This window comes from Euphorbia lathyris, chromosome 2, assembly GCF_963576675.1.
Source record: "Euphorbia lathyris chromosome 2, ddEupLath1.1, whole genome shotgun sequence".
NCBI classification, from domain to species: domain Eukaryota; kingdom Viridiplantae; phylum Streptophyta; class Magnoliopsida; order Malpighiales; family Euphorbiaceae; genus Euphorbia; species Euphorbia lathyris.
The window spans coordinates 122,360,885-122,379,799 of NC_088911.1; the positions used below are offsets into that span (position 1 = coordinate 122,360,885).

General features: G+C 34.2%; 2 protein-coding genes across 2 annotated transcripts; one reads left to right on the top strand and one right to left on the bottom strand.

The window, feature by feature from the left end:
- Nucleotides 1-9,658: 9,658 nt before the first annotated feature.
- Nucleotides 9,659-10,563, top strand: LOC136217420 (uncharacterized). The gene has a single exon (XM_066004015.1). The coding sequence runs from the start codon at nt 9,659-9,661 to the stop codon at nt 10,382-10,384; it is 726 nt and encodes a 241-aa protein (XP_065860087.1). The 3' UTR covers nt 10,385-10,563.
- Nucleotides 10,564-11,160: 597 nt separating this feature from the next.
- LOC136219768 (putative leucine-rich repeat receptor-like serine/threonine-protein kinase At2g14440) lies at nt 11,161-16,760 on the bottom strand. Its single transcript, XM_066007299.1, has 9 exons — nt 16,455-16,760; nt 15,838-16,384; nt 15,271-15,734; nt 14,724-14,859; nt 14,556-14,627; nt 14,404-14,472; nt 14,054-14,125; nt 11,702-11,773; nt 11,161-11,607 (listed from the first exon to the last, which is right to left on the bottom strand). The coding sequence occupies exons 1-9, from the start codon at nt 16,531-16,533 to the stop codon at nt 11,568-11,570; spliced, it is 1,551 nt and encodes a 516-aa protein (XP_065863371.1). The 5' UTR covers nt 16,534-16,760; the 3' UTR covers nt 11,161-11,567.
- Between the last annotated feature and the right edge of the window lie 2,155 nt (nt 16,761-18,915).

Genomic DNA, 18,915 nt, shown 5'->3' on the forward strand with positions numbered 1-18,915 from the left:
TGCTCAGTTATAGTACTCAGTGGTAGAGAAAGGCTGAGTACTCGGTTATAGTACTCAGTGGTAGAGATAGGATTGAGTAGACGAATAGAGGACGGTACTCTTGCATACTCAGTTGCTATTGTAAACGGTTTGTGCTCTACATTTAAAGAGCTCAGTAGAGGATTCAAAAAAGCTCGGAAGGATTTTCGGGGACTGGACGTAGGCGGAGAGGTCGAACCAGGATAAGTCTGCTGAGTAACTTCTAACCCTTTATCTTTTGATATATGTATTTATTGCTTGCTTAATATTACTCAACAAAACAATAATCTGTATATGCTGTGTTGAGTAAATCTGAACGTTGTGCTGTATAATCTGAGTGTTGAGTTGGAAACTGACTCAAGTGTTACTCCCCAACTCACGATAGAAACAGCTCTAGTCAGCAGCTGACTAAAGCTATCTCAATTCTACTCAGCCGTGCTGACCTAACAACTGTTGAGCCCTTCATTTTGTTATTATTATTACTTCTAGTTTGAGCTTCATCTATCTCTGTATATTTCACATGGATGAACATCTTTAGCTTCTTCATTATTCTCAGGTGGGGATCAAATCTTCTGTTCAATGGCTTCAAGGAGTTCCCTTCGTAGGGTGTTGATGCTCTCCCTTAAAGTTTGAGCTTCGGCCTTAGTTTCTTATCCCATATCTTCCTTTTTGTTTTTTCAAAGGTTTTCATTTGTTCTTACATATTTCTTGATTGGACTAGATCTTAAAAGATAAACTTTTAATACTCTGATACCAAGTTGAATGGGATCGTGAGGAGTAGAGAGAAATAGTTTTGAAGGAAAATATAGTAAGATTGAAAAAATATTAAACCCATGCACTCACTTAACTTGAAAAGAAAATTACCAAAATTTTAATTTTGTTAGATTGAATTACAAGTACACACGAAAATATAGTAAGAAATGAAACCTTACGTATAAGCTAAGATTAATACAAGATTAATAGGCAAAAGAAATGTCGATTTGGTCTTTAAGATTCAGAAGCTCGCAAAGAAGGAACTCAATGAGTATAAGAAATGGTCTAAACTCCATTTCGAAGGAAGTAATAAAAGGATTTCAATACATGTGTCTTATTAGCCAGTGAAATATGGATGAATTGGTTTTCTTAAGACTTGTTGACATATTCATCAAAAAAAAAAAACTTGTTGACCTGTAAAATATTTTGATGATAACATTATTCACAAATAATTGAAATATTCAGTACAGTGATAATATTCTCTACGAAGATTGATTAATTAAAAGAGATAAATTGTAATCGAATTAATGTAAAAAAAATATCTTTAGTATTATTCTAATTATGAAAATAAAAAATTAAATACATTTCTTAGAATGTACAAAAATAATTATTACATGAACACTCTTATACTATTAAAGTAATAAATCAATGAAGATAAAAAAAAATATCCTACAGTCTATATTGAAGGGATAAAAGACGAAGAATAAAAATGTCAATAAAAAATGCTCAAATAGAAAGTACTTAATACAAGAGTCTTACAAAAGAAAGACATTTGTTAAGTAAAAGTCTTTTATCATAAAGCATCTGAATAAGAGACAAACAAGTCTTAATTATTCAAAAAGAGCTTTATTGTAAAGAGTCCTAAAAAAGACCCTCATGAAAAGGCTTATCCAACGAATCCACTCAAAAAGGGTTATGTTCACTAGAAGACAAAATAACAGACACTTTACAACAATCATATTACAACAAACAAATGTTCTTCAACTATAAAAAGAGATTCAGCATCGGCTCTTGGATCCGATTGCTAATTTTTTGTTTGGCGATACCTGGATAGGGCTGCCTCAAGGTTTATCGGTTTCTTTGGAAGAGAGGCTGAGTGCTCGGTTATAGTACTCAGTGGTAGAGAAAGGCTGAGTACTCGGGTTATAGTACTCAGTGGTAGAGATAGGATTGAGTAGATGAATAGAGGACGGTATGCTTACATACTCAGTTGCTATTGTAAACGGTTTGTGCTCTACATTTAAAGAGCTTAGTATAGGATTCAAAAAAGCTCGGAAGGATTTCCGGGGACTGGACGTAGGCGGAGAGGCCGAACCAGGATAAGTCTGCTGAGTAACTTCTAACCCTTTATCTTTTGATATATGTATTTATTGCTTGCTTAATATTACTCAACAAAACAATAATCTGTATATGCTGTGTTGAGTAAATCTGAACGTTGTGCTATATAATCTGAGTGTTGAGTTGGAAACTGACTTAAGCGTTACTTCCCAACTCACGATAGAAACAGCTCTAGTCAGCAGCTGACTAAAGCTGTCTCAATTCTACTCAGTCGTGCTGACCTAACAACTGAGTTAAAGTCTTAAATATTTAAGTCAACATTAATTATTATCAAAAAAGTTTATAATAGTTCCTAACCCCCACTTGAAACTAATACTATCACGTTACACGGGACCAACAGTTCGCTCTTTTGCTTTCCCTTCATCTTGGCGTTTGGTGCACGTTGCGAAGCTTTAGGCTGCCCTTTACGCGATCCGCACGACTTTCAACCTAAATTGATGGCGCCTTTGGTTGGAGAGTGATTCCAGGTACGTGGTTGCTCTTCTTCGTGACACGGGTATCACGGTTCCTTGGAAACTATGTCAGGATTAGATCGTGTGTCGATGTATTCTTTTTGGAATGCATTTTGCGGTTTCGCACGTCTATCGCGAAGGAAATCAAGTTGCTGATGTCCTGGCAAACTTTGGTAGGACTAGCTCTACTGCTATGTGGTGGGACTCTTTTCCGATTTTTTGTTTTAGCTTTCTCTAGGAAAATTTTAACGGACGAGTCTTATATCTATTCATTTAGTTTGTTGGTTGTTTCTTTCACTCTATTGACTTTTTGTGACTTTTTCTATCTTTTAATATATTCAGGTTTGGGTTTGGAGGCTTAGGTGATGTCAACCTTGTTGGGATTCATAGGTCTTCTTTCTTTGTCCCCTACTTTCAATAAAAAAAAAACTATAAAAAGAGATCAATTACTCACTTCATATTTTGGAAAGACTTAGTGCATTTTTTCCACAACAAGATTATAAAAAAAAGGTCTCTCAATCAATTCTTCATTGAGATCATAAAATTGAATGTTCACAATTTTTTTTTGTAATTCAAAATCAATTCAATCATCTTGTAAAGTTTTTTACTAAATCTTTAAAAGTAAGATTATAAACACACTGGGTTGTGTTTAGGATAGTTTAATCACTTAAGTTAGAAAATTGATTAGTAGTATGATTTTTACCGGAGAAAAGAATTGTAACAGGGAGTCAAGCACCCGCAAGTCTTCATAAGTTCAGTACTAGAACTTGTAAAAAGTACTATCAGGTTTATTAAGCACATGTAAGCTCAATTCAGGTTTGTTAAACACTCGTAAGTTTAATTCAGGTTTCTTAAGCACTCGTAAGCTTAATGGAGGTTTGATCCATATCTATAAAAGGATTATAATTCAAATCTCAAGACGCAACCTTGAGGAGTGAGTAGGCCTAATTATGCCGAACCACTATAAATCTCTTTGTTTCACAATTTCTCTATCCATACTCCTTAGTTATTTAAGCAACTTTAACTGCTTCATAAGTTTTACAAATATATAGTTTCGTATCTCTTGTAAAACCAATTTTTTAAGGGCTTAACACATTTGATTTAAAAAGATTATTTTTGATAATATTTATATTTCAACTAAAATAATTTTTATTTGTACATATATCTAATTCACCCCTTTAGGATATATTCTAGCCTTACTCGACTCTCAAGACCTATGCTTGCTTGTAAGTGTGGAGTAGAAAATCGTTTGTCTGTGATTATGAGCAGCCAGAAACTCACAATCCAAAATGCTTGGTGCTACTTTCAAGGGATGGTAAAACCAACTGTTTGTGTTGCTTCTTATAAAAAAATGACGCAAATGACAAAAACAAATATGTCATTTGTGTCACTTGTGAGATGAAACACGACGCATATGATGTTGATAAGCGTCATATACTTGTTTAGAGTTATCTTAAAGGCATCAACTCTTAAGATTTGTTCTATCCTAGTTCTACTAATATACATCAGATATTTGCTTATTGTGTGCAGATTGGGAAAAATGTTGAACAACCAAGAGGTCTCTTACTTGTTATTGTATTTTTCTTGGCTTCTCTCTCATTTATTGGGGGGAAAAGCAAGCCAATTTTAGTCGTTCCTCCACTAAAGTTGAATACATGAATATGGTTGTTACATGTTGTGAATTGAAGTGGATTACTTATGTTCTTGCATATTTTAGAGTTATAGTTAAACTTCTACTAACGAAGCATTGTGATAACCAATTAGTCATTGCTTTTGCTCATAATACCACTTCCCATTATCGCATTAAACATCTTGACATTGACTGTCATTTCATAAGAGAACAAGTTGATTTTGGCTTTGTATAAAATCTTCACATGTTTACAACTTCACAGCTTGTAAACTTGTTTATAAAGTCTCTTATGCTCCCAGCTTTGTTCAAAATAGGCATGTTTGATTCTTCACCTCCATCTCGAGGGGTCTTTGAAAAATTATTCTTTACCACCTCAACTATTAGTTCTTAATGTATAAAATTAAAATTATAATAATAAACCTCAAATTGTCAAAACATCAATTTTAGTGGGCCCTCTATAATTCCCAAAATTAAATTAATTACAATGAGATTATTTGTCTAGTAAAGTAAATTAGTAAGGCACTATTTGTTGGGTTGTCCCTATAGCTATCTTGAAAAAGAAATAACATATGGTAAATTTTCATGATTCTCTTTTTACCTTTCCTATTTACTTCCTTTGGTTACAAGTTAATGCCTCTCTATATTTTGAGATCTAAAGAAAAAAGAAATATAGAATAGATTCAATCAAGTTTCTTTGTTGTAGTTGGTAGACATCAATTTGTTAGAACATGCTTCGTACGAATTTATACCCTTTTATGTTTAATGTTATGCATATAATAAAATTTCATAAATTATTTTTGTTTTATTGTTTTCTGGAAATATTTGTTAGTACTATGTATATATTGGTTCCAAATCTCAAATATCTTGAAATATGGTATATATGTACACCCATGTAATGTAATGTCATCAACTGTACAATCAAGAGTTAATTTGGCTATTCAAGAATTTCCTTTAAGTTAATATGACTCTAAATTATTGATGTTAAGTTCATAATTCAACTCGGTATCTTTATAATGTACGGGTACGTAGAATTGGTTTGTAGAAAGAGATTTCAGGTTCAATTCTTACTAACTACACCCGTAAGAGATGATGAGTTGAAATTTTAACTGTGACTAAAACCCGGTCAGAATGATCTCAGTTGAGGATATCTACACTTAAAAAAATCACAAATCATATATTAAAAAGTGTTGGTAATTTGATTAAAAGATAAAACAAGTTGTGGATTAACTTAATACCCAATGTTTATGATACGGATTCGTGACGATAAAGATTGTTTTAATCTTAAATCAATAAAGAATGATTTCTTCACTAGCTAAACTAATAGGAGTTAATCCCAAAAAGTTAGAAAACCTTGCTTCTAAAGAGGAATTTTTTATTTGATTAATAAAAGTCGTTCATTCTTACAAAAAGAGTGGCTTAAATACCTCTGTGAATTAGGTAAGAAAGGACCCAAAAGCCCTTGCTAGGTACATAATAGGAACTAGACTAATGGCAAATCAGTAAATAAGTTTCAATGCCAAAACAACAAATATTAGGTGGCAAAACAATAATTAAGATGTGGCAGACTTGTCCAGAAATTCACAGAACTTGGTGACTAAAGCATTCCACATGGCGCGTAGCTTATCTGATACGTTATGTGGTCTGTTCAGCCCATTGCCAACAAGAAACATGGGTCGTGTGAGTCTCTTTAAAGAGTTGTCATCCTTGTGACAAAGATGGCACTACATGTGAATTAGACTAAATAGTTCCAGGAGCTAAGCAAGCATCCTACACAGCGTGTGATGGGTTGACAGGCCGTGTAGCTCTTCCTCTATGGATTAACCCTTCCTTGAGCAAACTTGCTCACACGACTTGTGACTAAGACGACATGCCTTGTGAACTCATCTTCACTCTTGGGTTGGTTGACTCAAAGAAATACCCTCGTCAGTTTATTTTGTAGCAAATTGATCCATCCTAAAAATATTTGTTTCCAAATTGATAAATCATTTTACTACTCTTTTTTTTTCATTCCAAATTATTTATAATTTCCTTTTCATAAAGTTAGATCATTTTTATTTATTTATTATGTATCCTTACATAATGTTCACATGGATCTTAATGACCATATGAATTTGATTATTCACTGTTAGATCTAAGCTTATTAAATCTATGCCTTAAAATGTTTTGAATCTCCATCATAGGACAAAGATGCATACAAAAAAAATGGGATTCCTGTTTTCAGGCAGGAATGGAGCTTTCCTCATCCAAAATTTGACTCCCAACACCTCTTTCTTTCATTGCAGATTCCGACAATTCTTTTTTTTTTTTTTTTTTTTGGTAGAAAAGGAAAAGAAAAACGAACAACAACAAACTACCCAGGAATTAGCCTAGGAAAGCTAACCCCAATCCTATCTTCTAAGAGAAGACGAGAGATGAAACTAGGGGAAACAGGAAGGGTAGTAACGCCTAACGTCCCTTCATGGCCCGCCGCCGCCAAGCGATCAGCAACACGATTCTGCTCTCTAAAAATGTGTCTGAACTCTACGAACTCAAAGGAGGAGCAAAGCCTTATAATAGCTTTGATGAGGTTGCAGATTCCGACAATTCTAACTATCAAGAACCCTTTCCCATGAATGGAAACATCAGCAATTATTGAAATTGGAAATGAATGATTTAGTAATTAAGAGAGAAAAAGAAAAAGAAGTGAGAAAGTAGCCAAGACAGAATAATTAAACAAAATTAAGTTTGTTTATCACATGTTTGGAATTGTTGTTTATTGGGTCTGTTAAAGTTTTAACATTATTGTCTCCTCTCTCAACTCAATAATACTACAACATATACATATAGCTAGGGAGAGCCCCACAAGTTGAATTATTATTTAAATAAAATCTTACAGCAATTAACAAAAAAGATTACTGTTATGTTTAATTAATTAATTAGCTGTCTGGATTCAATTAGACCTGTCCAAATCTTAATGGAAGCTTTTTAAGCATTGCCCATGATATCTACCACCTAAACTTATTCACATGCCAACAAAACCAGTGCCCATATTCAGAAAATTACAAGTCATACCAGCAAATGCCAAGGCATTTCAAAGGGTATTTTGGTCATTTAATTTGAGGATCACATGGATTGAAATTACTTCTCATGTGTGACCACATGCATGCATGCTTGCTTCAACTCTTCCCTATCCAATTGAGTTCAATCTATATATGTTTGACTGATCTACTTCATGATCATCAATGTATTGCTGCCATCTTAAACTTTGTTTTTAATTTTCTCTCTCTATGTTTAATGCTAATTTAATTCAATATATATTCTCACTCTTATTTACCTATTTGATAGACTTCAAAGTTGACATAGAGTCCGCCCGCGAATCAAACTTCCACCTAAACATAAATTTATGTTATGTCAACGAATACGGAATAAGGTGTCCAAAATTAATAAAAAAAAATTTAATTGAAAGGTTGGTTACCGATGTGAGAAGCGAGAGCAGCTAATCCCAACTAGGTTGGCACCAGCAGGCAGACGCAAACAACCCCGAACCAAATATATTAAAATAAGAAGAAAAAGAGTTACAAACAAAGCAAGTAAAAACAAAAAGGAATCAAAGTTTAACAGATTCTAAAGTATTCAGTTCTGTTGGCATCCTTCAATGACACGCTAAAGCCATTTGGAATGGGAATGTAGATTCCGAACCAATATAGTGGTGACATGTGTATCTAAACCTAAGCTCAAATGTCTATAAATAGGAGCTTAATTCGAAAAAGAAGGTACTCAATTCTAGACACTCAAACTTATTGATATTTTCTGAACTTGGTATTCCCATATTAACTTAGGTATTGGAGAGGGTTCCAGTCTCCGACCCCTATCTAATCGTGTTCTGTTTTACAGGTCTTAAAGAGCTATATTCCGGCATTATGAGGATATTCCGATATCAATACATTAAAACTTGAATTTATGAACCAAATTGAAAAGATACTACTCTTTACAAGGTTGTTGAACATTAGAAACTTCATAAACCTATAATCAATGTGTATAAATATAGTTAAAATTACATCAAATTCTATTCTTCTGATTGGGATTTAGAAACACAATGATGAGAAAATGTGTGCATAATTAAATGTATGAAAACGAAAAGGAAAATAAAGAAATAAATGAAAATGAAGGGTTGTCTTTAGTTCCCAAGGTACTGTCCATGTGCTGTTCCCGTAATCTAAAACAACCTATTAGCTCACTTGGTTGGAGTGACAGACCACTCTCACCGTCCAAACCAATAACTAAAGTTCACCCCAACCAATTTTATGCTATCCAATCTCGTTATTCGGGCTCTATTTATACGTTATGTTATACACACGTAATATTAAGAGAAATTATTAGAAGCATCCGGTTCTTTATATCAAATAGAAGATCTTTTATACATATTTTGTTGTGTGTAACATAGACTCATAAATATTATAAGACATCCCACTATTTTAATTATCAAACGAAATCACAATACACGTGTTTAAATGTGAACTGGGAATTGGGATCCTCCGAATGACATGAAAATTCCAGTGCTTAATATAAGAACTCGTAATATCAGTGATGAATCTAAAAAGAGTCCAGGAACTTAAGTGTTCACTGTCATCGAAAAATGCTGAAAATTTCAAATAAATTGTATATGACATTCTTAGATCACCAAAGAGCACATTGATCCTCGCGTTAGTGAAATCTGAATCTATCACTCCGTCGTGATATAATATGACTTTATCTTGTAAACATTTTTCATCACATATATTGTACATTGTTCATAGAATTTTAAATATAATATAAAAAAATTAATTATGTCTAGAATTAACACAGTTTACCAATATCGGGGTGTTTGTTAGAGGGGATAAAGATACGGGATAGAGATAAAAAAAACTATAAGCGAGGGATATGAGTCTTATCCCTCAAATCCTATACCCAGGAGGGGGTGGTATAAAAAGGTGGGATAAAGATGGAAAAGTCCATCTTATCCCTCAAATTAATTAACGTTATGTAATTTAAATAAGATTAAAATAGTAAAATGTATTATTTTATTCCTATCTCTATCACACGTACCAAACATTGAATAATAATTTTCGACTATCCTATTTTTATCCTTATTCCAATCATTTATCTTTTTTTCTATTATAATCTTTATTCTTATCTCTATCCCAATAGAATACCAAACGAAGTGTATATTGACTCTTTTTTAATCTATATCACTATGGTCAATTATATAATTACAAGTAAGTTACTGCTATCATTTTATTAATTTTTTAGAGGATTTTTTTTATTTGAACTTTAATAATACAATAATGGAAACAAAAAGTTTGAAAAACTTAAATAATATAAACCATTTCCTTTCTCTTTATATATCACAAATCCCATCACACACACTTCTTCATACTCATACCAAAACAACCTTCTTCTTCTTCTTTCTTCATCTGTCTAATAAGAAAGAAACCCAATTAAGTAAAAAATGGTGTCAATAGAAACGTTTCAAGCAACACCAACATCAACCATAGATCAACCTTCGAGTCCTCGCATTTCTTTCTCTGCAGAATTCCTCGACGAAAGCAACTTCATTTCCATAAATCCAAAACCCCTGCACTCTGAAAAACCAAGCCAAGAAAAAGAAAAAGAAAAATCAAGAAATGCAGATTTCGAATTCCTCTCCAACACCACAATGAGTAGCCACGCCGCCATGTTAACCGCCGACGAGCTTTTCTTCGAAGGAAAGTTGTTACCGTTCTGGCAAATGCAGCAATCTGACAAGCTTCACAAAATCAATCTCAAGACCAAAGAAAGTCATGAACAAGTAGTAGTAGAAGAAGCAGCAGAAGTTAAGGAGGAAACAAGAGTTTGGTTTGTAGATGATGATCCATCTCCAAGACCTCCTAAATGTACTGTGCTTTGGAAAGAACTTCTCAGGCTAAAAAAACAACGTGCTTCTTCATTATCACCATCTTCTTCTTCTTCTTCAACCTCGTCTTCTTCCAGCTCATTGGGAGATGTTGCTGTTGCAGAAGAAGGTTGTAAAAAAACAGATCAAAAGCAAGGGAAAAGGATTAAGAAAGGATTGGAAAGAACTAGATCAGCTACTATTAGGATTAGACCTATGATTAATGTACCAATTTGTACTCACATGAAGAGCACTGCTTTGCCTCCTTTGTTTCCTCTTAAGAAAGGTAGATTAGAGAGGTAAGTCCGGAATTAATGTCCGTCCGGTCCGGTGTGTTCTCTGGTGATCTATGGGTGCTTTTGTAGAGAAAATTAAAATTCCTCTCATCTGATTTTAGTGTAGGATTGATTGTCCAATATGTTGAGTTTCTTCTTCTATTATTTTTTTTTTTTCAGTTCTTTATCAACTTCAATCTTTAATTATGATAGATTTCATGAATTACAATGTAAATGTTAAAGTTATTATGTTTATTATTATATGTTATTGATAGGATTTGATTTTTTTTAAAGGCTTGGGGTTAATGATTTGATCCGATTAGCTTCGAGTTTGTATGTATATGTATGTACAGTTCTATGGGTTGGATTGTGGATGAGAAGTAATAGGTGAGGGAAGAGAGCACATGCATTTAGGCAGAACCTGAGAATTAGGAAGGCCCACATGGGAGGACCAGACCAGACAGATCAGGAATCTCATCAACGGTCTAATTACTATTCAAACTCAACGGACACCGAAACGAAAACGAACACCAAAAACTATTATTTTAAAGATAGCTTTCAAACGGAAACGAAAATGGTCACGAAATACAAAAACACTACTAAAGACGAGTTTGTTACCACTTGTCTTAAGAACCTGACTAATACCACATAGATGTTCGAGTTTCATTCTTAGGCCTCGCAACTTTACAACACATTTTTTCTAAGAGCTTGTTCAAGTTTCATTCTTGGACCGTACGACTTTAAAATATATTTAAAACGGATATTACTTAGTTACAGACAGAAGGTTTGGAGATGAAGGGAAGATTAAGGCATAGCAAACCATCAAACCTGTCATTTTATAAAACCCAGGAAACAGGTACTTTCTTGTTACATCAATCGAACGGGATGAGGTCAAACGATTACATATCAATCAAAGAATGACTACATATGGACATGTATGTTGTGTTGTATAAAAAGAATCAAATTATGAACAACAAGTTCAAGTATTCATCTGTAGATGCTCACCATGAGACCAAGGAACTTTGTATCTCCTTGAATATGGGGAGCTGATACTGGAAAAGTTCCATAAAACCAGAGAAAGCTTTCAACGCCAAAACTTCTTGCAAAAGTTTCACAACTTTACACTTTGCTATAAATGGTACGAATCTGGTTTCACGATAAATACAGCCTCGTCACGTTTGCCTTGGAAGCATATAGATTATTCTGTTTGCTCAAGCAGGTGGTGGAGATGACAAATTATTTCCAGAAGTCCTAGTAATAAGTAAAGTTAGATAATCAGATAAACCAGCAATTGATGTATGCTTTTTTTTTTCAATAATATAAGACTTGTATCTAAATAATTTACCTAAGGTCCAGCCCAGATTTTCGGGTAAGGCTATCTGGAATTTGACCAGTCAGATTATTGTTCTGTAAAAATCTGCAAGACACAAGGACCAAATCAGGTTCTTCAAACTATAAGAATGTGCAATCTAATGGATGGTCAGGTCAGGATATGGTTAAAAAAACAAAATTAAATTTAAGCATCACGAACAAGTAACTGTAACCGTACCACAGAAAGCTAATAGACCGAAATCTAACAAACCAAATAAATGCAATGCAAATTTGATCTTTCTAGACCCAACAAAAGTGCTCCACATAATGCAAGCCAAGCCTCTGAAACCTGCTACAAATCTATCCTCCTTAAAACTAGCATAACATAGTGGAGACTATTCTTTCTCATATAGATACGAAACCATGTGCAAATTATCAAGGTTACTGAGTCACACCATGGGGCATGGTTTCCAATCTGTTTAGGATCTAAATCATATGTATATTAACTCCTTAAAACTTGTCCAAAATTGTATCCAAGTATATGAAGATCGCAACACTTAAATTTGTTGAAATCACATTGAATATGGATACATCACAAGAAAACGGCAATACACTAATCTCAAGAAACAGATGCTGCTATACTTCTGAAACATTTTTCCTGCTTATTTGGCATGCATATGTCACAAATCAGAATCCCACACAATGAGCAACTTTTTTCCTAACTTTCTTGAAAATCAGCCTACTTCATATGCAAAAAAATCTAATGATCATGCTGAGATCCAGTTAGAGAAAATAATTTCTACACTTGCTTAAAATGCCAGCAAGGTGATCATTTTCTTCCTTTTCCTGTGCTGACCTCTTCAGGCATTATATGTTATTTTCTCTTAAATCAGTAGAGTCAAAATATTATATATATACATATACAGAATCAAGATAAACCAAATTTATATCGGTATAAAACAATTGAAAGGTGAATTTTTCTCCAATCAACAGCTCTATTGTTTTCTCAAAAAAAAACAACTCTATTGTTTGTGCATTGCTCAATTATTCACAAAGACAACATCTCAACTGGTTTACAAGTACCATTTCCTAGCTTAATTTTGAACTAGAATAGCAACCTCATTATTCAGTTAGAGATAATAATTTCTGAACTTGCTTCAGATACCAGCAAGTTAGTCAACATTTCTTCCTTCCTGTGATGGCTTTTTCAAAACATTACATGTTATTTTCTCTTACGTCAGTACAGTCAAAATATTATATATATACACACACACATCAAGATCGTTCAAATTTATATCGGTAGAAAACAATTGAAAGGTGAATTTCTCTCCAATCAACTACTCTATTGTTTGTCCATTACTCAATTATTCACAAAGACAACTTCTCAGCTGGTTTACAAGCACCATTTATAGCTCAACTTTGCCAACTGCCATGGCACTGAAAGGCAACCTCATTATTTATTATCTTCAGGCACAAAATAGTTTTCAAAGAGCACGCACATTTTGCACCAAACTTAATGTCAGGCAAAACAAGACATATATCAATAAAAATTTATTCATCAAGAGTAAAAAATGCCTGCACTTAAAAATACATAAATTAAGAACGTCTACTCATATGTTCTCTTGAATGAGGCCAGGGAAGATCTAATTGGAGAAATGCTCATCCAGGTTGCTGTTAGAAGAAGTCAGGAATGACTTCCTTATCTGTTTGTCATATCTCATTGTAGAAGATACGAATGCCAGAAAAATCTCCTTAGGCATAATCCTATGCCCTGAGCTGACAGTATTTTCATTGACCTTTCTCAACTTAATGCATGCATATGCTCTACCTGCCTGCTAACGGGTTCTAGAAATTAAAAGCAACAAGAAATGCGAGAGGAATCCAAAAGAAGAGTCCTATGATTTCTCCGTCGTACTTCAAAGATTTATAACAATTCTAACCAAAAAATACACAGAACAAGGAGGAAAAATAAAAAAAAAGCATTAAGTTTGCACACAATAAATAAAATTTCTAAAAAATACTGCCTCAAAAGCATTTACGTTGTAGCGGTTTAGGATCAACAAGGGAAGAGAAAGTCAAACTTCATAGAAAAATCCCTTGCCTAACACTTCCAAATAACTGACATCATAACAAAAGAGTGAAGCTCTGACACGCCCCTCGTATTACCATAATGATAGCACTAAAACTCTATATTGTTTAGCCAAGATTTCTAAGTTTAATAAAATCTGGCATTTGAAGCTACAAGCAACCAGCAGAGGAATATACAAGCAATTGACTGCACATATAAGCAACAAATAGTGATCCTTGATGGGAAATAATAAATGGCTTCAGAAAGAAAGTAGAGGAAATTGAAGTGTGAAAATTTCCTGTGGTAAGTAATACTTACAGTTCTCTTAATTTTGGAATGTCTCCCAATGATGAAGGGATTTCTCCAGAAAATATATTGTCTTCCAAATGCCTTCAAAAGAAAAAAACAATGTCAAATAAGAAGAGACAAAAATCAATAAGAAGAATTCAAACAATTCCCGCACCCCAAGCTATGTTTCAACAAATTGGATGGTATAAACCATAAAATCATGAGACACAATAGAAGCACGCCAAGTAACTCGTCATACTAAAAGCACAAGACCAACAAATTCATTTGGAAATCAACAATTGAAGTGACGTCTTATAGATTTAATATTCTAGCTCCACCATGTTTTGCATTATAAGTGAAGAGAGGGATAAAAATCTTACAACGTTTCCAGGAGCTTCAATGAAGAGAGATCAGGTATTGGACCTGAGAAATTGTTGTTTCCAAGCCACCTGTCAAAATAAGAGAGAGTCCATTCAAGATTCCTATATTCAATTTTCATTTATAATAAGTGAATTTAGGTTTGGCTGCCTACAAGTCCGTCAATGCCGACATCCTGCCAATACTTGGTGACAGTGATCCTGAAAGGCCCATGCTTGTCAGATTCCTGGAAACAAAACATAAAGGCAAAGTAAACTATAAAAATACTGTAATAATGAAGGTCAATAATCTGTATCATGAGTCTCAAGTAAGTCCAACTAACAATGCAACCACACGAATCCGAGACCCATTAGCACATGTAATTCCAGTCCAAGAATATTGACGAGGCATGCAGGGATCACCCGTCCAGTCTTGTGGATGGTTCTCAATACTGCTTTTAATACGTTCCAATGCAATTACTGCAACAAAAGAAAAAGAAAATGAATTCCAATTTCACCGTTACAAGGATGAATAGTAGCAGAAACAAAGAAAAATATGATAAAAGAATTTCACAAGACGATTTGTTACGAAAGACAAAATAAATAAAACCTCAATCCACCTATATTTAACCCTGAAGTAAAGCACCATGTCTATGAGCAATGAACAAAGCCTAGGACAAAGATTATATTCGTTAGTGTGTTAGCAGAGCATGAAAGGGCTTTTTTTTCTTTCCCAGCATAAATGGAACTTTCGTGTTGTCATGCTTAGAAAACTCGGTATCAATTTTCATCATCCAAGACGTATTAGATGGCGGTAGAGCCACTAATGTCCCAAACTTTGAAACTAAGAGAAAAAAAAAAAAAAATTCTCAGTAATGATACGATTCATACCATCTCTAACAAGAGTTCTTGCTCCAATTGTCATGACCTGGAAAACCTCTCCAGCATTGATCAACGGAGGGAAACCAGAGCCAGGATTAGGAGCTAAACTGATAGTTGTAAGACCACCAAGAGGCCACTGGGTTGAAAAGACTGCAGTTCCTGCCTCTGATAGGACCAAATTCTTGTAATAAATTACCCCATTCACGCTTACATTGAGAGACCTTGTACTCCCATCAGATGAACTACGATCATCAGCAAAATATAGAGCAATATAGTACATGGACTGCAAAAGCGGCTTTGAAGGCCATTTTAAATCCATGGGACCAGATTGAGTAGTTGTCAGCATCGTTTCAAATATCTTTGAAGGAGGACGATTCCAGATACCAAAAATGGATACATTTTTATTTTTGGATAAGGCGGAATCTTCGGCCCCAAATGGCTCCCAAAACCGATCAAATGGATCATCAGGATATCTGATAATTAAATTTAAAAAAATTAGTTCGGGCATAAAAATACAAACTCCATAAAATTCTAAAAATTTCCACCTTGAATTAGGGAAAGCTATTTTTAACTCACCGAAGTATAGATCCATTATACCCAAAACTGTGCCTGGCAACCAAGCTAAGACCACTAAGCATAAAATTCGTAGAATTATATAACGAATTCCCCAAAATCACGAACTCCAAGGCCGAAATAAACGGGTCGGAATCCGTGTAAGAATTTACCCCGATACAATAACTCATAGTCTTCCCTTGAGCCAGAAAAACCCCTTCATAGTAAGACGACATGCCGTTAGCATAATCTTTACTTGTATTCACCACGCTCCACAAAGTCCCATCCACAATCTGATCAAACACCGGCGGCACAGAGTCGCCATTGATCCCGCCATAGAAGTACGTCGACCTGATCAAGTACTTAGCGCCACGGAAAACCGGAACCTCATAACAGAACTTGTTGTTAACATTGTTCTGAAAAGGGAACGATCTGACGGAAGAGAGAATAGGGACGAGAACTGGAATAGTTAGATTCTTAGAAGTACCTATACTGATAAAACCCTCGTCTGTAACCCATTGCCGGCCGCCAATCGTGGAAGGTTCCGTAGCGCCACAATTAATCAAAGTACCTAATCACAAACAAAAAATCAAAAAAAGTGCAATTGAAATTAAAATTAAATCGAAAATGTAATCAATTACCTCTGGGAGGGGTTTGAGAAACAGAAATAGAGAGCAGAGAGAGGAAGACGAACAAGAGAGAAAGAGTCATGGTGGGCATGTAAATGTGGAAACAAGAGATTGAATCGAGGAAGGAGATGAATTAAGAGTAGTTTAGGGGTTGGTAAAGAGGAGTTAGTGGAAGTGGTGAAAGAGAAGAGGCTTGAAGAGGTCGTAGGAAGGTCGGAGAAGAAAGGTATGGGAATAGGAATGGGGAAGAGGGAGTGAAGAAGGCGACGAGGAAAGGAATTTTGATGACGCGGGAAAAGGAAGAAGAGGTTCGGCAGTTGGCCTGTTTCTGATTATTTTTATAATTGTTCTGTATCCGCGTTAGGTACAAGCCTAAAAGTTAACAATTAACTAATTCTCCATTTGGTTTGGACAAATTTTATTATAGGACAGGATAATATAAATATTTGTTTTGGAAATTTTATTTATAATATACTATAAAGTTGTACAAATTTTCGGGTAAATTATATTTATGGTTATTGCATTTTTATTATTTTTATGTAAGTCCATTAAATTTCATAATATAATATAAAAATTATTCAATTTTATGTTGTTTAACATTTTTTTTTTTTGAAAATATATCTTATATTAAAAAAAAAAAGAACTCCCAAATACAACAAAGTCATCTAAGACCAAGCACTCCAATCAAAAGACTGATTACATCTAGCACCTCGCTTATAACACAATTGACTCTTGACCGTCAAAGAAATCTGTTCCAAAACTTTTTCAATACTAAAATGTTCCTGGACAAAATAAAATTTATTTCTCCCTAACCACACTCAATAGACAGCAGCAACAATAGCAATTCTTCTAATCCGAAATGTTGTTGGAAAAACTTGTTGTTTAACATTATTATTATTAAACTTCAATTAACGTCTCAAAATGACCGTTGATAACCTCAAAATAGAAAATTCCAAGAACCGGTAATGTTTTAAGCAACTTTAATTCGAAGGTGTTGTCTGATTATGAAAAAGAAAGTGAATGTTTAGAGATAAAGTTTTGAAAATTGTGATTTTAGATAAATAAAAATGAGGTTCTATAATAAATCTAGTTTTAAATAACTTTAATTCTTGGACATTTCTATTTTAAGTCATCAACGGTCATTTTGCTGTATTAATTGAAATTTAATTCTTACACATTTTCATTTTAGGTTATCAGTGGTCATTTTGATGTAATTGAAATTTAGTAGCCATAATGTTAAAAAAATATCAAATTATATGATTTTTATGTTACTTTTAAAGTTTAAGGGTAAATTCTAAAAAAAAAAAACTGTGGTTTGATGTTGTTCCAAAAAAACTCTTGTGGTTTATTATTACAAAAAAAAAGGACTGTGGTTTGCGCCGTTACCCGAAAAACGGAAAAGGGCTTAACACCGTTAAAATGGAAGGGTAAAATTGGAAAAACTAAATTTTTTAATTTTTTAATCTTCTTCTTCTTCTCCTTCTTCTTCTTCTGCTCCTCTCTTCTTTGATCCATCGATCGAGCACTGGTACCACTGAAGCTTTTGGGTCTGTCATGCTTTTGATGCTTTTCCATAATGGTGAATCTTCCGTCCAAGAACGAGAGGAAATTGAAGATAAAAACCCAGAAGAAAAGTAAAAATGAGAAGTTGGAAGCAATCTGGTAACCAATTTGTTCTTAATTTCTCTAACTCAGATCAAACTCGAGATATGATCGATGTAATTTTGCAGTTTTTGAGTGATTCGATTTGGCGATTTCTGAATTTATTATCGATTCCATTGATTATCAATGTTATTGATGTTAATTAGGGAGGGTTCCAAGGTACGAATGGCGGCCTTGGAAGATTACTGGTATTTCTTAAAGCTGCAGCGGCTGCTTGAACCTCCGGGTATCGGAGCGAAGGGTGGTCGAACAGGAGACCATGGATTGGAATTATGTTGAAAACATCCGCCATTAGCGGCGGCGGCGGTCGAGGTTGTTGGACATTGAAGCTGCACATGCGAGGTCTGAAACTCATAACCGGATTATTCTTCTCTCTTTTTCAGTTATCAGAACGTCTCAGCTTCCGATTTCATTTCAATTCCTTCTGGTTCTAGTTCCGGTGAGTGAATTGGGAGAGAAAATGGCAGATTAAAGCATCTGGAATTTTCCAGATTGAAATGAAATTATCGGCCTTGGAATTGAAAATGGCGGCCTTGGAAGACCAGTCTTTTCTTTTTCTTTTTGTTCTGTTTGTTTGTTGAGTAACATCTGGAATTTTCCAGATTGAAAGATTCTGGAATTTTTCAGAAATCGGAAATTTCCAGATTTTCGAAATCTGGAATTGAAATTTAAAAGAAAAGAAGAGAAGAGGAAGAAAAAGAGAAGAGAGAGAGGAAGAAGAAGAAAAAAAGAAAGAAGAAGAAGAAGAAGGAGGAGAGAGAGAGGAAAAAGAAAAAAGAAAAATTAAAAAATAAAAAAAATCAAATTTTCC

Excerpts from the sequence above, each read along its gene's own strand:
- LOC136217420 (XM_066004015.1), top strand. The coding sequence starts at position 9,659 with ATGGTGTCAATAGAAACGTTTCAAGCAACACCAACATCAACCATAGAT.
- LOC136219768 (XM_066007299.1), bottom strand. The coding sequence starts at position 16,533 with ATGCCCACCATGACTCTTTCTCTCTTGTTCGTCTTCCTCTCTCTGCTC. Across the intron at positions 14,860-15,270 it reads AAGAACTCTTGTTAGAGATG|TAATTGCATTGGAACGTATT; the intron begins GTATGAATCGTA and ends CTTTTGTTGCAG. Across the intron at positions 11,608-11,701 it reads AAATCTGGGCTGGACCTTAG|GACTTCTGGAAATAATTTGT; the intron begins GTAAATTATTTA and ends ACTTATTACTAG.